The sequence below is a fragment of the Mytilus galloprovincialis genome, chromosome 6 (assembly GCF_965363235.1).
Source record: "Mytilus galloprovincialis chromosome 6, xbMytGall1.hap1.1, whole genome shotgun sequence".
Taxonomy (NCBI): domain Eukaryota; kingdom Metazoa; phylum Mollusca; class Bivalvia; order Mytilida; family Mytilidae; genus Mytilus; species Mytilus galloprovincialis.
This window is the reverse complement of record NC_134843.1, coordinates 14,124,627-14,148,698: the sequence shown is the minus strand read 5'-3', so window position 1 is coordinate 14,148,698 and position 24,072 is coordinate 14,124,627. Positions and strand designations below refer to the sequence as shown.

General features: G+C 32.9%; 1 protein-coding gene across 2 annotated transcripts in view; it reads left to right on the top strand.

The window, feature by feature from the left end:
• The window catches only part of LOC143079002 (multidrug and toxin extrusion protein 2-like), a 58,105-nt gene that overhangs the window by 1,439 nt on the left and 32,594 nt on the right, over positions 1-24,072 (top strand). For both annotated transcript variants that reach the window (XM_076254100.1, XM_076254101.1), the window contains exons 2-8: positions 9,483-9,601; positions 14,101-14,202; positions 16,934-17,002; positions 18,522-18,570; positions 19,255-19,354; positions 20,045-20,087; positions 21,245-21,289. In XM_076254100.1, the coding sequence (XP_076110215.1) occupies positions 9,485-9,601; positions 14,101-14,202; positions 16,934-17,002; positions 18,522-18,570; positions 19,255-19,354; positions 20,045-20,087; positions 21,245-21,289 (525 nt within the window). In that variant the 5' untranslated portion in view covers positions 9,483-9,484. The remainder of the gene's footprint in view (positions 1-9,482; positions 9,602-14,100; positions 14,203-16,933; positions 17,003-18,521; positions 18,571-19,254; positions 19,355-20,044; positions 20,088-21,244; positions 21,290-24,072) is intronic.

Sequence of the window (24,072 nt, the reverse complement as noted above, 5' to 3'; positions counted from 1 at the left end):
TTTTGCCATTACATATGGCAATGGTGGCCACTTTATTTGCAGTATTAAAATTCAAGGACTGTGGTACCTGTATGACGGACTCAGAGAATATCATAATGTAGAAAGTGGGCTAAAAAAAAACAACAGAGTCAACAGCCAATGCCAGGATACAGACAGAGCCATGCACTTTACATTTTACATCAATCAAAAAATAAAAATGAATTTTATATAAATTTTATAGTTTGAGAAAAAAAAATGTATTTCTGTTCCACATTATAGGAAAAAAATGTTTGCTTTCCTTCTCATAAGAAAAATAAAATTTATCGGAGGAAGGTTCTGAAAAAAAAAATGAACATAATAAAAATCCCAGCTCTGAATTTACCTTCACCAAGGTCGTTCAAAGCCGAATGTTATATGTTAAATTCAGGTCGCAGATAGGGTATATACTGTGACATTCCCGGCTTAGAGTGTATATCCCCCTGAGGCGAAGGCGAAGGGGATATAAGGCCTAAGCCGGGAATGTCACAGCATATACCCATAACTGCACATAAACTACGGATGTGTGAAATATTTAAAATACAGCATGTTTATTGTTTATTAATATTTCGAGAAATCCATTTAAATGCACCTTTTTTATCTTGACAAATTTTTTTCCCGTTTAGAAAATGTTTTCAATAAAGGTTTTAGATTTCATGTTTTGTGTTTGTATGTGTGTATGTGGCTTCGCTTTTTACAATACATACATTGAAATACCAAATCTAATATGTTCCGCATACGTGAAGGATTTTGCAATCTGCTGTGAAAATAATTAAATTGTGTACTATGTAATAATTTATAATAACACTTTAAAACATTAAATTTTAGTAATTGTAGTGTAAATTGCGTGATCATGTATTAAAAATGTAATGTTGACGGATGCACGTCATTATATTCCCTCTGTTAGCCTCTGACATTATAGGATGATACACATTTTTCTAGAGGTTATTGATGTGTAAACCAACTCTCAAACTGAATAAAAGTCCGAAGAAAAGATTTTTTAAAATCAAATCAAGAACCCATAAAGAGCATTTAATGCAGCGAGAAACTCCCGCACCCAGAGGCGTGTTTCAGCTGGCCCCTAAATAAAAGTGTATACTAGTTCAGTGATAATGGACGTCATATTAATCTCCGAAATATACACAAGAAACTAAAATTAAAAATCATACAAGACTAACAAAGGCCAAAGGGCCCGAGAACACAGTTATTTCGTAGTGCATTTCTTTTGGACAATAAATTCAAATTAAAAAAATCGCACCTGCTCTTTCTCAAAAAGATTTTTACAGTGTAGTGTACTACCAGTGAGACAAATAATATCAAAATTATAGAAACTTCTTCCAGCTCTAACTCAAAATATTGACATTTATGTGTTAAGGGGGTGTAAAATTCAGTTTTGACAGCTGCAGACGTGATAAAATTTGACCTTTTTTGCCTGGACCAAATCACTACTTAACATAAAGATTGAGCACCCATTTTTTAACATGTAATTACATCCCCCTACTTAATATTTTATGCATTTAATATCAAGAAATAAATTGGGAAAGTGTATCAAATAAAACATGCAAGTTATATATACACTGTTTACACTAGGGACTATACAACGAAAACCAAAGGACGATAACTGTGTCCTTGGACCAAAGGCTCCTGACTTGTGACAGGCGCAAATATGCGGCGGGGTTAAACATATTTTTTGAGATTTCAACCCTACCTCTAGCCAACAAAAAAAACCAAACACACAACAATACGTACAGTAAAACTCAGTTCAAGAGCAGTGCGAGTCTGATGTCAGATCTAGAGTAGGTAACAAAAGAAACGAAACAAAATGACAACGATGCATACATTAACAAAGGACAACTAGCAGTTGTTGACATATCAGCTCCAGACCTCAATTTAACTGTGATACGGTGCTTTTTGTCCGCAATTCGCTTTTTGTCCGTTTTTGCTTTTTGTCCGAAAATTTTGCTTTTTTTCCGACAACTTTTGCTTTTTGTCCGTTGCTTTTTGTCCGATTATTTTGCTTTTTGTCCGACACTTTTGCTTTTTGTCCGTTGCTTTTTGTCCGTTTTGCTTTTTGTCCGATTATTTTGCTTTTTGTCCGACACTTTCGACGATAAATGTATCTTCAGTGATTCAGTGATACTCGAGGACAAAAATGTTTGAAAATTCAAGTTAAAAGAGAAGACTTTATTAACCAAAAAGTAAAATCGTATAGCCAAAGTTGGGCCAGGAATTGGAGCTTTGCGTGATAATTATGTTCCTATTTATTCTGCACGACACTATATACAATGTAGTTATAATGTGAAAAAAGTTAAAACAACACGTTGTGAACTGAATGTGGACGTGGCTTTTTTCTGGATTTACCTTCACCAAGGTCGTTCAAAGCCGAATGTTATATGTTAAATTCAGGTCGCAGATAGGGTATATACTGTGACATTCCCGGCTTAGAGTGTATATCCCCCTGAGGCGAAGGCGAAGGGGATATAAGGCCTAAGCCGGGAATGTCACAGCATATACCCATAACTGCACATATACTACGGATTACCCCTGTCTTCATGTTTTTTCCAGTGCAGATATTTGTGAAACATTCAAAATACAGCATGTTTATTGTTTATTAATATTTCAAGAAATCCATTTAAATGCACCTTTTTTATCTTGACAATTTTTTTTCCGTTTAGAAAATGTTTTCAATAAAGGTTTTAGATTTCATGTTTTGTGTTTGTATGTGTGTGTGGTTTCGCTTTTTACAATACATACATTGAAATACCAAATCTAATATGTTCTGCATACGTGAAGGATTTTGTAATCTGCTGTGAAAATAATTAAATTGTGTATGTAATAATTTATAATAACACTTTAAAACATTAAATTTTAGTAATTGTAGTGTAATTTGCGTGATTATGTATTAAAAATGTAATTTGAACGGATGCACGTCATTATATTCCCTCTGTGAGCCTCTGACATTATAGGATTACACACATTTTTTCTAGAGGTTATAGTTTGTTAATCAGGGCGAATAACTCACAAACTGAATATAAGTCCAAAGGAAAGTTTTTTTTTATTTAATCTAATCAAGAACCCATAAAGGGCAGCAGTTTCCAACAATAATATGCACACTATGATTGGGGGAAAAAACCAAGAACCTGATATAATACTTCATGTTATCGACAAGATCAGAGTCTTTTGTCATCGTGTGTCATATATAACTATTACAACATATCTCATAATAATAGAATATTATTTTTAATATTTTGTTTCCACCTGGATCTTAATTCTAAACACTGAAAAATATAATTTCCTAGGCACATGAGAGTTGGTAAATGCACATTTGTGAACATCCAGAATTATTTTTTATCCTTGGGTAATTCTTTAAAATTTGTACAAAAACTTTAATCATTAATCATTTTCTCTGTTCGTTATATATAGGACAACCTACATTATATTTTGTATATTTTATATTTTTCGTCATGATAAGGTTATTATGTTGGAACATGAGGGGTGCAATGTACGGGGTGTCGTACTTTCAAACTTTACTTAAGCAATCAGATATATGTTTTTTTTACTGAACATTGGTTGAATGAAACTAATGTATGTTTTCTTCATAATATTGCTGACGAATTTCATGTTGTTTATAGTATTAGTAGCTCTTGCATGAATAGTTCAAGGGGCTCGGCTCGGGTGGGAGCAATATTGATTAGAAAATCATCAGGTTTTAAAATTAAGCCCGTAGAAATTCAAAATGACAGAATATGTGGTGCGATATTGTCAATCGATGGTTTTCAAGATATATGTGTAATTTGCACTCTATTACCGTCTACTAATTATTCTCAAGATGTATATCTAGATTATTTAGATGTTTTATCGTGTTATTATGATAGAATGAGTGAAGACTATATTACAATTATAGGTGGTGATTTTAATGTTGACATATCTTGTGAAAATGTGAGCACAAAAAGTAATGCTTTGAAATGTTTTTTTGATAGTCGTAATATAAAAGTTCCCCACTTGTTGAATGAGGTAACTGGGCCTAATAATACTTTCAGAAATAAAGATAAAAGTCAAAAATCGTTAATAGACTATATATGTATACCAGAAATTTTAGAGCATGATATTTCAAACTTAGAGATAAAAGATGACTGTCCATATGATTTTTCTGATCATTACCCTATATATATGTCTCTGAACATTGATCTGCTATGTGGGTCGTCAGGTAGCTCCAAATTGGGCCGTCATGTTTTAAAATGGACGAAAGCTGATGAATTTGAAATAAAGATGTATCATACAGAAATTGATAAAATTTTGGACATTATCAAACCTAAAATCGATAATTGTACCATTAATGATCTGGAACATTATAATACAGTTTTAACTAATGCACTACACATGTCGGCAAATGCATATATTCCGTGTGGAAAGTTTCGTCACTACCTCAAACCATACTGGAAATCTAATGACTTAAATGCAGTTCATTACGAACAGCGCGAAGCTCGTCGTGAATGGAAAAATAACAACAAGCCTCGTAACAAATCTAACCGCCTTTACAAAGAATATAAAGAAAAAAAAAGAATTTTCAGGAAACGTAAACGTCAGGCCGAAAAACTATGGCGAGAGGAAAAGTATGAGGACATTAAAAATGCAGCAGAAGTTGACATCGGAGAATTTTTCAGAACTGCACGTAAAATGAGGAAACAGGGACCGACAACAGATAAACTTGTTTATGACGATACCGAAGCAAAGACACCTGGAGATATATGTATGTTATGGGGGAAATATTTTGAAAATTTATATTCTATAAAAGAAGAGAACTGCTTTGACAAACAATTTTGCGGGAAAATTTCCAAAAAAGTTCATGATCTTTTCAACAATAAATACAAAGGTTATATTGATACTCTCGACAAACCGATTACTGTAGATGAAATCAAGGATCAGGTACGAACATTGAAAGCCGGTAAATCGCCAGGACAGGATTATATATCAAATGAACACATACTATATGGTGGTGAAAACATATTAAAACATCTAAGTGTATTATACAATTTAATTCTCGAACAAGAATACTTACCTTTATCATTTAGACATGGAATAGTTATACCTCTTTATAAAGGAAATAATAAAGACAAAACAAATCCAAATAGTTATCGTGCAGTTACTTTAACGTCTTCATTAGGAAAACTGTTTGATAAAATAATTTTGAATCGTATTCATAAACTCCTTGTTAATATCAATAGTGTGATGCCGCATCCACTCCAGTTTGGATTTGTAAAAGAACATGGTGCGATACCAGCTATTTACACCTTGAAAGAAGCAATTCATTATTATCTTGAACGTAATTCGATTGTTTATGCCATTTTTCTCGACAACGAAAAGGCCTTTGACCGAGTATGGCAAGATGGCCTACTTTACAAACTGAACCAAATTGGAATTCAAGGTAAATTGTGGAATCTGATATATATGTCGTATAAAACTGCAACAGCACATGTGCAGCATAGTGGACTAACAAGTCAAGTGTTTCGGATTGAACAAGGAGTAGGTCAAGGCCGTGTGTTGTCTGCCTGGTTATTTTCGTTATTTATCAATGACTTGATTTGTGAACTCTTATCGACACATTGTGGACTACTAGTAGGCCCGATAAGCATACCAACAATCTTGTTAGCTGATGACACAACTTTATTAAGCGCAACTGTAAATGGTGCTCAGACATTATTAAACGTTGTTAACAGCTATGCGCTCAAATGGCGGTTAAAATATAATGCATCGAAAAGTAGTGTTTTGACTTTTACACCACCAAAAAAGACTCGCAACAATTATGACTCTGCAGCATGTCTTAACCTAGGTAATATTGTACTCGAAAGAAAACGTACATGTACTTACGCTGGAACACTTATTAGCTCAGATGGAAAAACTTTCGATAGATCAGATAAATCCAGTAAAAAGTTAAAACAGAAACTTCACTCACTATATACTGTTGGTGTTAATCCACGAGGGATGAGTGCCTTAACTAATAACTTGATATGGAAAAGAGTAATTCTTAATTACAACTGCACTTTATGGATGTGAAACTTGGGGTCAGCTACCCTACCGTGAAACTGAAATGTTGGAAATAACTCAAAGATATTTCGTCAGATTTATACTAATGATGGATAAACGTAGTCCGACTGACTCTTGTATTAGTAATGTTGGTTTGTGGTCTGTCGAAGGATATACTGATAAAATGAAACTTTTGTTTTTTGGGAGACTGTGTCGTGCAAAATCGACAACAATACATAAACGGATGTTTAATTTTCGTATGGGACAAATATTAACCGGTGAGGCCAGTCAAATTTCATTGACTTACGATTATATCAAAATTTTGATAAAATATGATTTTGATTCTTTTGTTGAAAACTTTGTGGCTGAAAATTTTTTTCCAGACAAGCTACTGTGGAGCAAAATTGTAAAACAGACTTTAGACATATACGAAGAAAACAAATGGAAACACTCAGTTGAACGGCGACCAGAACTTAAGCGGTACCATAAAATACATACTTGTTTGACGGAGCATCGTTTGTTACGACTAGCGGTAACTTATCCATCACTAAATTCAAAATTTATGACGCTTGTGAAATTAGGAGCCATAGCTATTCAAACAGGCAAATGCTCCTTGTGTAACTTATATAATACGGATATACTTTTGCATTATATACTTTGCTGTACATCTCTTTTACAAATTCGGACAGAAATGTTCTACAAAATTGTTGATATTCTTGACGTAGAGGATTCCGTTCGTTTCTTTAATCAAGATGATGACGAAATTATCGAGTCGTTACTTGGAAGTATGAATCATACCATGCAAACTATAAATGCTGATGTATGGAGCCTCTTGATGTGCCACATAGCAGATTATATGTATAAACTATATCAGGTCTTCAATTATGATCTTTATAGTCACATATTTGATCTTAACTAATGTTGTTCTTGTATGAAGTTGGTGAATTATAGACGTTTTGTTTTTGACTCTATTTCCTATGTAATTATGTAACTACCTATAGACTTTTTTTTATTGCTGTTTGTATACTTTGATGTTGCTTAGAATATGTAAATATGTTAGTGTTATGTTCTTGATTCTGTTCTTATAACATAAATTGTAAAATCTTCATATTATGGAGGAAATAAAGATAATCAATCAATCAATCAATCGTGTGTCATATATAACTATTACAACATATCTCATAATAATAGAATATTATTTTTAATATTTTGTTTCCACCTGGATCTTAATTCTAAACACTGAAAAATATAATTTCCTAGGCACATGAGAGTTGGTAAATGCACATTTGTGAACATCCAGAATTATTTTTTATCCTTGGGTAATTCTTTAAAATTTGTACAAAAACTTTTATCATTAATCATTTTCTCTGTTCGTTATATATAGGACAACTTACTGTAAAATGGGTCTCATCTTCAATAGAATTTGATCCATGACACTGAGTTCTCTATATGGATTTTTTACTAATCTATCTTTCTCTATTCTAAGATCGTTAATTCTCATTTTACATATAGCTCTTCTTATAAATCTTTAATATAAACTGACATCCCTGTGTTGTTAACCAATCACAAGACTTGACACATTTGTAATCCGTAATATATTATTATACATGGTCTTGCAGAAAAATGTATGTTACACATTGTGTAAATGTAATATTGATAACCGAAATAGACATGATCCTGTTTTGTTTTCTGAATTGAAACGGTTTTAATTCTAGTTGCAGCAGAACGTGACTCTGATTTCCTTCATACTCATATACTAGTATACAATATAGAAATTTCTGAAGTCATATAATTGAGAACGAAAATAAGGAATGTGTCAAAGAGACAACTGACAACAGCCGAAGACCATCATTAGGTCTTCAATGCAGCGAGAAACTCCCGCACCTGGAGGCGTGTTTCAGGTGGATCGGGTTGTACATAATGTTTTAAGCTATATTTATAGTCAAATTCTTACAAAAAAGATAATTAACTATAATCTATAAACGACGTTCTAAAGGAAGAAACCGAGAAGTAGGAAAATTTATGTAAATATAAGAAATTGACTGGAGTGACACGTAACAGACGAATGTGAATTGGCCCGAATCTAATACAAACACATGAGAAACTATATGGTCATGTACTTTCTGGTTATCTTCTTAAGAAAAAAATAAAAACATGTTAAATGAATATCCGCCAACGCAATATCGAAAAAAAAATGTTTATCACTAGTATAAGAATGAAGTTAAAATTGAATGAATAAACTTGAAAAGTAATTAAAAAAATATGCTAGGGTAAAAGAAGAAGCTGACATATAATGATATCCTCCAGATTATTGTTTAATAGTTTAAAATAGTTAAATGTGGAAAAACGAACGCAATATCAAAAGGCAATCAATACTTGTATTAAAATGATAAAAGGATATGGTTTCTAATTTTTACATGAAAACTTTCATTTTACTGATAATCCAAATTATCATTTACGTTCAGTGGATGAAAAACTATTAATTTTTCATAAATTGTGCAAATTATTATTTCCTTTATATTCATATCTATATAAAGACTATAAAATTATATATTATGTATATAACACTATTATATTGTACTTAAAACATATGTTTATGTTATTTTGAGGTCTCCCAGGAAGATTAGTTTGAACTAATGGGATCACCCTCATGACAAAGATTATTTATTTATTTATTTTAATCACAGTCCTAAAACCACATACTACAACCAATGATGATCATGAATGGCTGTTTGATGTCCTGTGGCAAATTAAATGCATATTTAGGACGAAATTATTTTAATGTAATATAAACACTGAATTGAAGTAGACCGGCACGCTGAGTCGGACATCTAACGTACTAGTCTACAAGGCAGCAGTCTGTAGTAAGTCATGATAGTTACTCTATCCAGACATAGTATGCTGACTATGATCCGACCAGTCTTTGTTCGTACTCTTTAATGCCGCATGATAAGCGGAAACGAGCATCAAATACCAATTTTAAAGTCTTTGGTCCGTTTCAAACCGATGACATATCGCACACTAGGCTAACACTATACTACGAGATTACTAAGACGGATTCCAAAAACAAGCAACCAATAGCTAGATTTTGTCAATACACATATCCTCCGTGTATAATATCTTCTTTCTCTCATTCATGATAAATTGTGGGTAGTAGTAACTCTACAAGATTGAACTGAAGGGAAAGATATTCCTGCTTCTGGTTTTGACAGTTGAGGACTATTCTACTTAAAGGGTAACACACGAAAAAGAAAGAGTAACAAACCACTTTATCTAAGTGTTCACTACTGTTCGGTCATTCACCCGAAAGTACATTTAAAAACTACGTTGTACCAAGAGTACACGGGTTTCTAATCCTTTCTAGGACTTGAAGGCAGAATGCCAACTGAGGTAGGAAATTAGAGAGCCTGAAGCTAAATTAATGTATATCTTAATTATTGTAGCTATGGGTTGTATGATTCTCAATACGTTGGAAGACTCTTGTGCTACGGTACGAAAGAAAATCTTTCCACATGGATACAGAACTGAGCTGAAAGAACTTCTACGGATAGCCTGGCCGATTGTAAGTTAAAATATATGCCCAATCTAATTCAAGTAAACATCATTCACTCTTGATCAGTTATGACATCATTATCTAAAACGATTATTTCATTGGTGGCAAACAATTTAATCTTAATCAAAACGCTTATTGTATATATCTTCTAAATATTACTTGGATTAATCGGAGAAGAATGATGAACAAGTTACCGCCTAAATGTGGTGCTTAAAAGTGGCGTTAAACATCAAAAATCAAAATCAAATCAATTACTTTTATGTTTATAAGATTCATGCGACGTCGTTTCTTTTTCTAATACTGGGACCTAAAATATTTCAAGTAAAAGAAAATATAGAAGATACAGTCATTTTTAAAAATAAATACACTTTTTACAATGTATACCTTTAAAATGAGTACACATGCATTACAAGGTAAAACATACGTTCAGTTAAATAATTACATGAGACGACCTCAAAGTGCTAAACTGTTTAGATGTTTCAGTCAAAAGGTAAATCTGGTATAAAAACTTTGAAGATAAACATTTATTTTGTATTGCTTTACCGTAACGCTACACAATGAGTAATAAGAGAAGTCCGAATTTTCTTCTTAATAAATTATTTTAACAAGAAAATTCAAATAAGTCTATAACTTTTATATGCTTGGACATCAAAAGTTATCCTTACACTTAAATGGTCTTAAGACATATATCCTAAGACAACTTCTTATAGTGGAGTGACAGATCAAGAAAAAGGTGCTTATTTTATGACTTTAATGGACCGGCATACCTGCAGGCTAAAAACGATTTTTTGCAAAGCCAATACTTTAAGCTAATTTTTCCCGATCGTAGACATTTCTTGCGGTGCAGTTTTTTTTATAAAATGGAAAGAAAACCATTTCTCTTTCCAAAAAGTCATTATTTAGCCTGCAGGTAGGGTGGTCCATTAAAGTTGAAAAAGTGTTGGCTTTGTCACTCCATTATTAGTAGACATTTGCGGAAACTATCATAAACTTACGATCAGGATTATAATTACACTTTCAGGTAGCATTTAATCTTGGGTCGTTTCAAAGTGTAAATATAAACCGTCGGTTCAAAGCAAAGACCAACTCTTATGATGCTTTTTTATATAGTTAATTAAACAAAGGGATTTGAAAGAAATGTCGGTACACAAAATGAACGTTAGCGTCAATTTTATTCAATAGTATATTGTGGTTTGTCAAAGTAGTATCTTAATTTGTCAGAGGTCTCAATTATTTAATCGTTACCGTTATAATAGGAAAAAATGTACCATGATTTGTCAAAAGTAGTTGATTTTAAAATCGTCATGGAAAAAGGAACTCTTATATGTTTCCTTGTGAAGTTTTTGTGGTCTTTTTTTTGCATTTTCGTACCTTTTTATCATAGTGGAGTCCGACTTAGGGATTTTAAACACACCTTTGCATCGTTTCCTCGTTTTAAAAAATAAAAGTAACCTAAGTTGCATTCTACATATACATGCATTTCATCTTAAAATAAATTAAGCAACTTTATTAAAATATCCTTAAAGCAGTCAGGTTGTCTTTGTATAAGTACACAGATGTTTGTGAACCTAATTTTAGATTTAATGCAATCAAATACTTTTTTTTTCTATTTCTTTAAAGTTGTTATATGTTATCAAATAAAACTATATTACCTCCTTTCAAATTAAAATGCACTTTGCTTGTATAGATACTTGAATGCACTCGAATATCAATAAGATCTTAATCAAACCGCATACTGTAAACCAACTTATTTTCGCGAGCGATTTTTTTTCGAGACTTTCTCGAGTAGCAAAATAACGCGAATTTAAATCGTCGCGAATATGTAGAATTTGGAACTTTTCTGATTTAACCACCTTAAGTAAATAAGAAAATCGCGAAATTAAATAGCCGCGAAGTGGACTAAATAGGGCCAACGCGAAATTAAGTATCCGCGAAAATAAGTTGGTTTACAGTATATAACACGTCATGTATAACGGAATATATATAATGAACTGATAAAAAAATCACCAACGCGAAATTTACTACATGTATCGTTAACGTCATAACCAGTAGAAAAATACCGTATACATGATTTAGCAAGATTTAAACGTTATTGTTATAAAATCATACCATATTTATGTTGGTTAAGGAACAGTTGCGGATACAAATGTATGATCGTATAAAAATATTCGACTCCTATAATATAAGAGAGGGACGAAAGATACCAGAGAGACAGTCAAACTCATAAATCAAAAATAAACTGACAACGCCATGGCTAAAAAATAAAAAAAAGACAAACAGACAAACTATAGTACACATGACACAACATAGAAAACTAAAGAATAAGCAACACGAACCCCACCAGAAACTACGGGTGGTCTCAGGTGCTCCGGAAGGGTAAGCAGATCCTGCTCCACATGTGACACCCGTCGTGTTGCTCATGTTATAACAAATCCGGTAAATAGTCTTATTCGGTAGATCACATTCATTAAAGGGAAGGGGGTTGTAATTACGACGTAGGAACATATCCGATTTCATTTGTGAAACGGTTATTCCATAACGGTCAACCAACTCGTGATAGCGTCCATAAAATTTACGAAGGTATGATTTCAATTTCACCATTTGGAACTCTTGTAAAGCGAGTGGATCTATGAGCACGGAAAAATGAATAAATGTTAAGTGTATTTTATGCATTTATTTCATTTCCCACCGTTATGGACGAAGAACACAGATTAACCATGACACCATTACCTGCCCTGATGCAGACTTCACCAATTTTTATGGTGCACATTTCGTTCGTTATCCGATATTAAGCCTGGCAGTCCTAGCTTGACCACCGTCCGACGAACCAATCATTTTATAATCAGGGAAATGCCCTAGTCATATTTCAACAACTAAAGATGAACACAAACATATTTACCTAGTCCAAGAAATATATATCAATCTTATTTATTTGCCCCCTTTGAATGATTGGCAAACATGGCCAAAATTTCCGTTTGCAGTAGGGGTATCGACGGATAATTTGTGGCCGATAACGGATCACCAAGAACATAATTTCTCAGGACACATGCATTGTCTCAAGTTGTAATATTGAACAAAGACGGGATATGTTATGTTGAATGCGGAATTCTTAGGCACCATCAACAAATATTGATCGGAAATATAGGATAAGAATTACCTTTCCCGACTGAGCTTTTTCTTTCTTTTTTTTTTTTTTTTTGCTGTGCGAAAAACTAAAATCGAACATTTTTCCAGTATTGACACCTTACATAAGACAAAACTTGGAATGTGCAGAAGAAGTGTAGAAAATCAAAAAGACATATTTCCCTCCATTGAGTACACTAGTAAATGTGCCACGCATGATAATCGTGCGAAAATTATGCGTAAATCATGCGTATTTTTCGCACGGAAAACGCCCGAATCGAGCTACATCCGATAATCGTGCGTAAATTTACGCATGATTTTCGCATGATTCCCGCACGAAGATTATGCGTATAGAGCTAAGTGCGTATTACATGGAATAAATTTACGCATGAGAACATTCCACCATAAAAAAAATTCTGCAACTGGATGCCGTGTGTGTAACTAATTACGAGTTAAAAAAAACATTTAATTTTACTATGTATCTCAATTAGTTTCTATTTTTACATTTTGAGAAGACCCCTTGTTTTTCGTCAACTGTAATCGTCTAAGACTCAGTGTAATCTTAGGTATTAACATAGTTTCCGCAAATGTCTACTAAAAGTCGTAAATTCAGGATCATAATTAGGACATATCCTAAGATAAGATCTTTTTGATAACACGACTAAGAGCAAAAAATGTCCTCAGATGATCTATGAACATATCTTAGTCCTAAGACACCTTCGATGACACGGCCTCTATATTTAAGCAGCAGTTTACAACCAACATATGTATATACATTAGAAAGCTTCCTGTATAAGCTAGCACATTTCAATAATATGTTCAAAAACATGTCTATTATTTGATTTTATAATTTAGCTGGCCACTAAAGGTTTTTGTATTATCTATTGTGGTTGACCATGCCAAAATTTCCAACTGACCAAAAGAGGGACGAAAGATACCAGAGGGATAGTCAAACTCATAGATTGAAAATAAACTGACAACGCCATGGCTAAAAATAAAAAGACAAATAGTCATATAATAGTACAGAAGACACAACATAGAAAACTAAAGACTAAACAACACGAACCCCACCTAAAACTGGTAGTGATCTCAGGTGCTCCGGAAGGGTAAGCAGATCCTGCTCCATATGTGGAGCAAGTCATGAGATTTGGACCTTTAGTTGTTTGTAGTTCGTTGTCTTTGGTCATATGTTGATTTTTATGACACTGTTGATTTCGTCTGGTGTTGTTTGTAAATTATAATCTGTATTCACTCAGTGTTTACGTTAAATGTAGTAAATGTGCTCAATTTTGAATAAACATAATAATTGATGATTAAATACAATAGTGGTGTATCAGTTGGTCACCAGTTGTTTATACTTGGTAATAATTTTGTTTTCATTATAGGCAATAGAAGGCTTTTTAGAGTATGCAATATTGTCCGTGAGTTTGTTATTTTGTGGACATCTTGGGAAAGAATCTTTAGATGGAGTTCAGTTAGCTAACACAGTAAGTCAAGACTTATAACAATCAAATAAATATCGCACAAACAATGATAAAAGGGGGGGGGAGATTTAGGATAGTGCTTAGTGTTTACATATTACATTATCGAATTAGATTGGAAAAATTCCTGAAAATAATCCATCTACTGTGCCAGGAGCCACTTTCCTTAACTTTCACTTTAATTTAAATGTGATGAGAACATGAAAATATAGCGGATCAAAGTGAGGAAACTATAACATAAAAAACTTTTATGAACTTCTCATCAGTGCATTAACTGTGTTAATGTCTGCTTAATGTTGTGCTATAAATCATAACAGTCAACATCAACCTAATACTTCCATTACATACCTGTCAACTGACCCGTATTCTGCGGGTGTGACCCGAGATTTTCACAATTCTGAGGGATCACCCGGGACACCCAACTTCCGAAGCAAGGTTGTCGGCTCTCCGGACATTCCCGAAGTCCTGCGTTTGATTGCCGAGTTTATGAGCTTCGGTCCTTGCTTGGAAGTTGCCGGGACACCCGCCGGGTCATTGAAATAACCCGGGAATTCCGAAAATGACCCGATTTCACGCGTATTTGCCTTGAGATTGATTTTCATAAGTAATATTCCTTTGAAATACCGGCAAATTCGTAATTCTTCCATGAACAGGCAGTTCATCTAGCTATGTAATCTTGTCAAATTAAGTGACCCATTAAGTGCATGGCTTCACTTGACAGCTTTGATGTCAAACACACTGTTAATTAACACCAATTACCTTAGCAAACATATTTGAACTAGAGTTACTTCCCCTTATTTGTCACCATTCAAAATTATTCCTTATATTTACGTTTTATGGGTGAAAAAGATTAAATCATAAAAATATAAAATTCAAATACATATTGAAAAATAACTTTTTATTATTTTTATACCTTTATACAATTTCTAAAAAAAAGTTGAAAATTATTTTTTACATTTTTACTTCCTTTAACTGTATTACTATATTTTATCATAGTCTAATTTCCTTTTAAATTGAGAGATTCATCCAATCATTACAATCGACGTCTCAGTCATTACAGCTGAACGGACGTGCTGGGCCAGCTCTCCTTTACCCGCTATCTTCGATGAGGGTTTACAGTTAGATATCAACGACTTACTACTTAAGATGACAGAAACCAATCCATGCCGTACAGATAGACGTAGCGGTTGGCGTACCCGCGTTAACATGCACTCCAAAACCATTGTATTATGGGGAGTGTTATGCCGATTAACGTCCGAGGGCTGTATCCTAGGCTGTTGGGTGATACGACCTTCATTTCACTGCCTCACGGCTTTGGTCCTGATAATGCTTCCTGTCATCTTTCGAACTACGTCCGAGATCATCTACCAGTACTCCATCATCGAGGCTAGCGGGCTGCCAAGCTGACCAAACTGGCCCTGAAAGCAGCCGTTAGTGAAGAATAAACAACAAAATAGTCAAAAACCAAAAACAACTCACCAAAACCAAGATGGCGGCCTCCATATTGCGACCTCCACTACTTGTTCCTGACCCATGGCTCCAGAATATTTAAAGCTCACCAAACGCCTTCGGGCACCGAGCCGACCGTGCGAGGGCTGAAAGGCCAGTCAAGGTCGTTAAACACCACCACATATATTGAGAGATGAATGTTTTAGATGTAATACCTGTACATGGTATGTCTAAAGGCTACATAGCCTGTAGTCTCCTTTTAGAATTACAATTTAAAAATAAATTTAAGATGATGACAAAAAAGTAAAGAACATAAGACTGTGTTACACAAATATATAAAATTCTTTAAAAAGTGCAATGAAATAATAATAAATAAGATTTAAAATGACTTAACCAAGTGAACATGCATTGATGTTTTGGTATCTTTGATATACATTATAAGAAAATGTACCATAAATACTGAAATTCAGCTCGAAAAAATTCGTATGCGTTATGACCTGAGATTTGATTCTTCAATGTAGGTCATGACCTGCATTTTCATTGTCACAGGTTGACAGGTACGCCATTATCAGAAATCAGACCGCTTGCAACTCCTTTAAATCTTTCATTTTTTTCAAAATATCTTTTGAAATTAAATTTACAATATCAATACCATAGATAATAAATGTGGTATGAGGATATTGAATTGTTAAATATTAACAGTCCTCTGATGGGTTAATAGATAAAGGAAGATGTGGTATGAGTACCAATGAGACAACTTTCCATCCAAGTCACAATTTATAAAAGTATACCATTTTAGGTCAAGGTATGGTCTTCAACACGGAGTCGTGGGTCACACCCAACAGCAAGCTATAAATGGCCCCCAAAAAAATACTAGTAGAAAAACATTCAAACGGGAAACCAAACGGTTCTATCTATTTATATATAAAAACGAGAATCAAGAAACACTTATAAACCACATCAACAAACGACAGCTACTGAATATACTATATTGACGAAAACAAATTGTATATTTGCGATATTATTTTGTTTTTGTGCTTAGAGCCGATCTTTAAATTTGTGATTCAAAGATTCAAAGAAAACCCTTTCAAGATGGATGTACATTGTTTTCTTTATTCTGTAATACCACTATTCCATGTTCCGAAGAGTGCAAATCACTCACCTACATGTCTAATTCCCCGCATGAAAACGTCTGGTCAAGAGTCTGTAATTCATTGTGGTTTTTTTTATAATTGTTATCTGACATACATTTGTACTTCGTTGATTGTTTTTGTCTTTTATATTTTAGACAATAAATGTTGTTGGTTTTTCTGTTATAATAGGCCTTACAACTGCATTCGATACTTTATTGTCGCAGGTAAGTTTAAAGTAATTATTGATCTTTTATTGTTTTAGTAAGAAAATTATTTTATTAGTAACAAATTGGTGATGTTTGACAACTCGACTTAAGAGCAGATAACAGCCGACGTCCACCACAGGGTCTTCAACACAGAGAGAAAATCTCGCACCCGGAGCCGGGCTTCAGCTGGCCCCTAAATAAAAATGTGTACTAGTTCAGTAAAAATGGACGTCATAATAAACTCCAAAACATATAAATGAACTAAGATTCAAAATTATATAAGATTAACGAAAGTCATAGGCCCCTGGCTAAGGACAGGCGCAACATGTGGCAGGATTAGACATAATTAGTAAGATCTCAACCCTCCACTTTACCTCTAGCCAAATTGGCAACGTAGAATATATAAATAAACACACAGCAATACGCTAAGTAGTTACTAGAAAGTTTGAGTTCTAATCTTTCAACAATAGATAATTACTAGAATATATTTATCTGATAACCCGTAAGGTTTAGGTTCAACTATATTAAGAACGAGCAGATGCAGTAGGACTAAGAATTGTGTCACTGTGAAGGAATTGTTAAACGTCATATAACTCACAACATAATATTCTATAAGATGTTTATCTAAAACTGATCCTCCTAGTTGTTTTCTTTCACAATAAAGTCGTGTATTAGGAAAGGTTCAATTTAAAGTCTTTAGATGAGACTAGGACACACCAACGGCTAACAAATTCGCAAATCAATAATTCACTCAGACGTCTGTTTGAGAAACCGATGTAAATTATCCAAGCATGTATGAAAATAGGATTAACTGATACAAACTTCACTAAAACACACGATTAAAGTTATGCGATTTGAACACAAAAACAGAAAATAAACTCATCATAGATACCAGGATTGAAATTTTATATTTACGCCAGACGCACGTTTCGTGTACAAAAGACTCATCAGTGACGCTCGAATCAAAAAATATTAAAAGGCCAAAGAAAGTACGAAGTTGAAGAGCAATGAGGACCAAAAATTCCTAAAAAGTTTTGCCAAATACAGCGAAATTAATTTATTCCTGAGGTAGAAAAGTTAGTATTTCAAAACCTCAAAATTTTGTCAACAGTTAATTTATAATTATGAACATATCAATGATAAGTCAAGTCAACATAGAAGTGCTGACTACTGGGCTGGTGATACCCTCGATGAAAAAAATCTCCAACAGCAGTGGCATCGACCCAAAAATTCCTTAAAGTTTTTCCAAATACACCTAAGGTAATCTATTCCGGAGGTAGAAAAGCCTTAGTATTTCAAAAATTCAAAATTTTGTTAACAGTTAATTTATAATTATGAACATATCTATGATGACTCAAGTCAACACAGAAGTGCTAACTACTGGAAAACATACTTAAAAGAATATGAACTAAAAGTGTCAGAAAAATACACAGAAAATATAGATATTGCTTAATCATGAACAAAATGCATCTTTATTTGCCGCTATCTGTCTATTTACATTACGTTTTTGATAAAAGCTAGCATTGTTTTCTTCTAGATATTTGGGAGCCATAACAAGCAAGATCTTTGTTTAATTTTACAAAAAGGTTAGTTTACCGCTATCAATTTGTCAAAATATTGTTAGTCTTATTTAATCACTACCAGGGTTTTTTCAGTCATATTTTAAAAACTATATAGTATAATTTTTACTTATCCTAGGGTCCTGGCTGTCATGAAAGTGAGAGGGTTAGCGCTATAGAACCAGGTTTAATCCACCATTTTCTACATTTGAAAATGCCTGTACCAAGTCAGGAATATGACAGTTTTTGTCCATTCGTTTTTGATGCGTTTTGTTATTTGATTTTGCCATGTGATTATGGACTTTCCCAATTGATCTTCCTCTAAGTTCAGTATTTTTGTGATTTTACTTTTCACTAATCGAAGAAGTATGATTGGGTCAGGATGCCAGGCTAATTTTTACTATTATTATATGTAAACATCTCCCTAAAACCAAAAGAGAATATTATTACAATGGTTCAACAACTATCTTCAAATTATTCACGTTAAAAGTAAGAAAAAACAAAAAAAATCTACTCGAAAGAGTTATGGTCAAATTTAAAATTGCTTTCTGCTAAACCAGGAAAACAATGCCGAATATGAACAATGCTATTACGACTGCTGCAGTTGATATCTTTGTTTCATTTTCATATATTTCTAACTCGTTATTGCAAACAATAAAATTAATTACTGCAAAACTACGGACAAATTGATGACACCTTCTTCTTTTTCAGGAATTTTGATAATGCTATTGGCTTGTATACCTATATTCGCCGTCTTTGTTAACACGGAATATTTACTGATCCTCGTCGGCCAAAATCGTGAGGTAGCAAAGTAAGTATGAGCCATCAATGTCATAGAGCGTTCATAAATTAAATACGTTAACTAAAGAATGGAAACAAGACATGTGTCAAAACGACAACAACCTGAGCAAATAGCCCAAGGTCACCAATGCGTCTACAACAGAGGCGCTCCTGTTAAACATTTCATTATTATGTTCTTCAAATGCATATATATTTATATTTACAGCACAGTACTGAAACTAATCAGTTATGTTTCAATACTTTGATTTCAGTTTGTTTTTAACTTATGTGTTTGAGTATCACTTAGGTACATCTCTTGCCGTTCTTTGAGTTGGTTGTAATTTTTAGATGAATAATTTTGTATACTGTTCAGCTAGTCTCCTACTCGATTTATTGTTTTTGTCATTTAACAATGATAACTTTGTTTTGGTGAATTTGGTAGTCCCTTATGTGTCTTTTGTATTACCTTTTAAGAACAAATTTACAATTCACAATACAACTATTAAAACCTATCAAAATATCAAAATCAAACCTATTAATAAAAGTACTGTGTTTTAAAGATAAATAACTTATACTGATTCTTTTTATATCATTTCTTAACAATATAGGTACTTGATGTTATAAAAGATATTTATTAATAGGTTCACCACGAGAGCTACACAAAATAATCGTGACTAACATGAATTTTATAAATCATCAAAATATTGACACTATTTTTCAGGTTGAGTGGTCAATACGTTACAATTGTTATTGCTGGATTTCCAGTAAGTAAAATATTTTTAGATGAAAACATGACAAAATAGGTATATAAACGGTGGACACCAGAGTGTGTTACTGTTGAGAAATTTAAAGATGATCATACTTATTAGTTTAAATATTCCTATGGTATCGTTCGACTTTGTTTTCTCATATTTTTTTAATTCCATCAAAAGCGATGAAAAGATGCAGGATGTGAATCAAACCTATTTTCGGTAATATCCATATTCTGTAATTTACTGAGATATTTGAGACCTAAGCATTCATGAAAGTAATGTTACGAGGGATATTTTACAGATTTTAATAAAATCTGTTTAGAACAGAAAAAAAATGTTAGTTAAATTAACATAAGTTTTTTTTTCTTTTTTTATATAAATAAGGCCGTTAGTTTTCTCGTTTGAATTGTTTTACATTATCATTTCGGGTCCTTTTATAGCTGACTATGCAGTATGGGCTTTGTTCATTGTTGAAGGCCATACAGTGACCTATAATTGTTAATTTCTGTGTCATTTTGGTCTGTTGTGGAGAGTTGTCTCATTGGCAATCATACCACATCTTCTTTTTTTATATATAGATCACATTTGTCCTGTAGATAAGCTTTTGATGGTTAGGCGGTAAACACTTTTAAATATTATCTTTTTAAGGATTATACACCTTATCTCTATTTAGTCCAATCCGGGAAAAACAGTCATTTATACAACTTCCTGTTTGGGTCAGGCCGCCGAAAATAGAGGTCATCAGTAGTGAGCTGAGGGAGGAAAAACTTTAGGAAGCGAGCATTAAGAACTTTTGATAGAGTATGATCCCCTTTTTCGAAATTAAAAATTCAACTAATATTTACGGTAGTTTAAACAGGTCTCATTAAAAAGTATCATGCATGGTGCATTGTTTAAACAGGGTCCCAGATAGCTTCAACTGGATGAAAAAGTTGTGTAATTTTAGAACTTATCCGGAATGGAATAAATAGCGATAGGTGTATTGTGCTCTTTAACATTTAAAATCCATAAAAAAAACTTGAAATTAAAACCAAACTGTTTATAAAGTAATTCCACATAATAATATTTGACAAGATATTAGTTTTAATTACTTAGTTCCATCATATCTATATCAAAATGTTATTATATTTACTAAATATGAAATTGACATGATTAAAATTATTTTTTAGGCTAGTGTGATAACACATGCTCTCATGAAATATTTGCAGTGCCAGGTGAGATGTGTTTAGAAGAATGTTAATCTTTAGGTAGAACAATACAAAGATTGTACGCCTCCAATTCCCCAGTTTTAAAATGCTGTAACTTTCTTAAATATAATGCTTGAAAATTTATAAAAGTAATATTTATGGATAGCTAACAGATTACTCTTTCAAATTAATACAATACTAGCATTATACAACAATTATGTAATCAATTATTATGTTAACTGTGTCTACAAAATTTTACAAGCATCACGTGATCCGTCATAAAAATGAAATGCAATGCAAAAAAATGACAAACAACACAAGTTCAAGATAGCTGTTGTTCTATAGGCACATCTTGTGGTGGGGTTAAACTATCTAATTTATTTAGTTATCAAAGGTACCAGGATTATAATTTATTACGCCAGACGCGCGTTTCGTCTACAAAAGAGGAACGAAAGATACCAAAGGGACAGTCAAACTTATAAATTGAAAATAAACTGACAACGCCATGGCTCAAAATGAAAAAGACAAACCATAGTACACATGACACAACATAGAAATACACTTTAAAGTACTCATCAGTGACGCTAAGATCGAAATAGTTATAAAGCCAAACAAGTACAAAGTTAAAATGCATTAAGGACCAAAAATCCCAAAAAGTTGTGCCAAATACGGCTAACGTCATCTATTCATGGGTAGGAAAATCCTTAGTTTTTCAAAAAATTCAAAGTATTGTAACAGGAAATTTATAAAAATTACCATATGATATATATTCATTAGTGTTGTCAAATGTAAACTTTTGTCTAACCGGTTACTCGTATAATCGTTCGACCGATTAACCGGTTAACCGGTAGTTTACGTTAATGTTTGAAGGCCTTTTCAATAGTGTCCTACACACAAGAAGATGTGGTATGAGTGTCAATGTGACTACATTCCATCCAAGTCAGACATTTACGTTTTTATAATACGATGAATTGAAGTTTGGCCTTTGGTTTTATAAGGCTTGTCCGTGAAGATTCCTGTCGAAGTTTGACTTTTAATGATCAAATACATGGTATCAACTATGGCGTTTGTACTAAATTCAAATTGAAAAATAAAAAAAAAACGTCTTGATCTCGAAGAATTGAATATGTCTGAAACCGATGATTTTCCCATTTTGTCTTGTTGTCTCCGAAAATAATGTGAGGTGTTTCAATTAAAATTGATTAATCCTGATATTCGTACCATCAAGTATACATTGATTACATTCACGTTGGTTTGCTTTTTACATTTTTTGTGTTAGCATTTAGTTTAAAGTATGACAAAGATTTGCACGACAGACATTGCACATTCAGATGTAGGTCTACACCATATAAGATTAAAAATGAAATAATGAAGTAAATCGTAAAATTTAATCAAATCACTGATTAAAAATTACTGTTAAAAAACGTGAAACTAATTATGTTTCCTTAAGATCTTGCCCCGAGCTGAGAGACAAGTTCTAATTAATTTTCAATTTTTGGATTAACATTACCAATCAATATACGGGACAATTGATCCATCAAGTTAATTACCACGACGACAATTTTTTCATGATTCCAATACAAATTTATATCAAATCTATTAAAATTAAAAAAAAAAAAAGTCCGGTTAATCGGTTAGCGTTTTAGGTATTCGGTATTCGGTCTTCGAACGGTTAACCGTTGACAACACTAATATTCATGTCAACACCGAATAGCTGACTACTGGGCTGGTGATACCCTCGGGGACGAAACGTCATCCAGCAGTGGCATCGACCCAGTGGTGTGAAAATAGGAATCACCAAAATGTTTGTACAGTACATAAGACCACACAGACCACAACTAAACAACGTTAAAAACGAACTAGTTTATTGTTACACGATATCTCTAAAATCATACAGTGTTGTTGATTCATATGTCAACAAATATCAAAAATCGAAAATTTTATTGTAATGCAATTTTGCAACTTCATAAGCAGTCATTCCAAAACAAAACAAATGTGATTACATTTATTGCGCATGATAGTTCGATTGAAAAAAAACTTTATTATGCACGTTCGAGATTAAATGGTAGAGCAGATAATTAAGAAAAGACAACTATGGGAGCACAAAGAACGCAAACAAAGAACTACACTCTCTTATCTCATATACATGTTTGAATCCTAATACATAAAAGATATTTCAACAGTCTGTCATATTCACATACAGATCCCTATATATGACACAACGACTTGCTACGATATTGTTCATCCTGTTGTTATAGCTAACATTTTCATTTTTAGAAGTTTCAAGTTCCATCAATACCAAATATACTCAGTCTGTAATTGTCATCCACTTACATGATAAAAAAATATTGTTCTGGTTGTCGAGGAATCCAACACTACTGATTGTGTGAAAAGGGAGGTTACAAAATAGAATACTAGTACTGTGAAATATTTATTTGGCCATTGAATTCACAAGTAAGAAAAAACTATAAACATGAAAGTGAACCTGACAGAAATTAATTTTCAGAATTAGGAACATTGACCACATTCGATATATCGCATTTGAAAAAAAACCTCTTTTTTCTGTCTTCTGTCGCAAAATTTCATTTACAATACAAATGTTTACTTCTTATTGTACGATATGTTTGGACTTTTCCTTTCAGTAGGACCATATTTTTGCATGCAACATCGTTAATACAAAAGTGCTAAAATAAATAAGCAATATCTTAAAAATTACAAGAAGAAAAAGCAGCAACGAAATACCTTATCGCTTGTATCGTTAGTTCAACATGTGAGATGAATCATGTTAGACAACATCACGTGATTGTAAC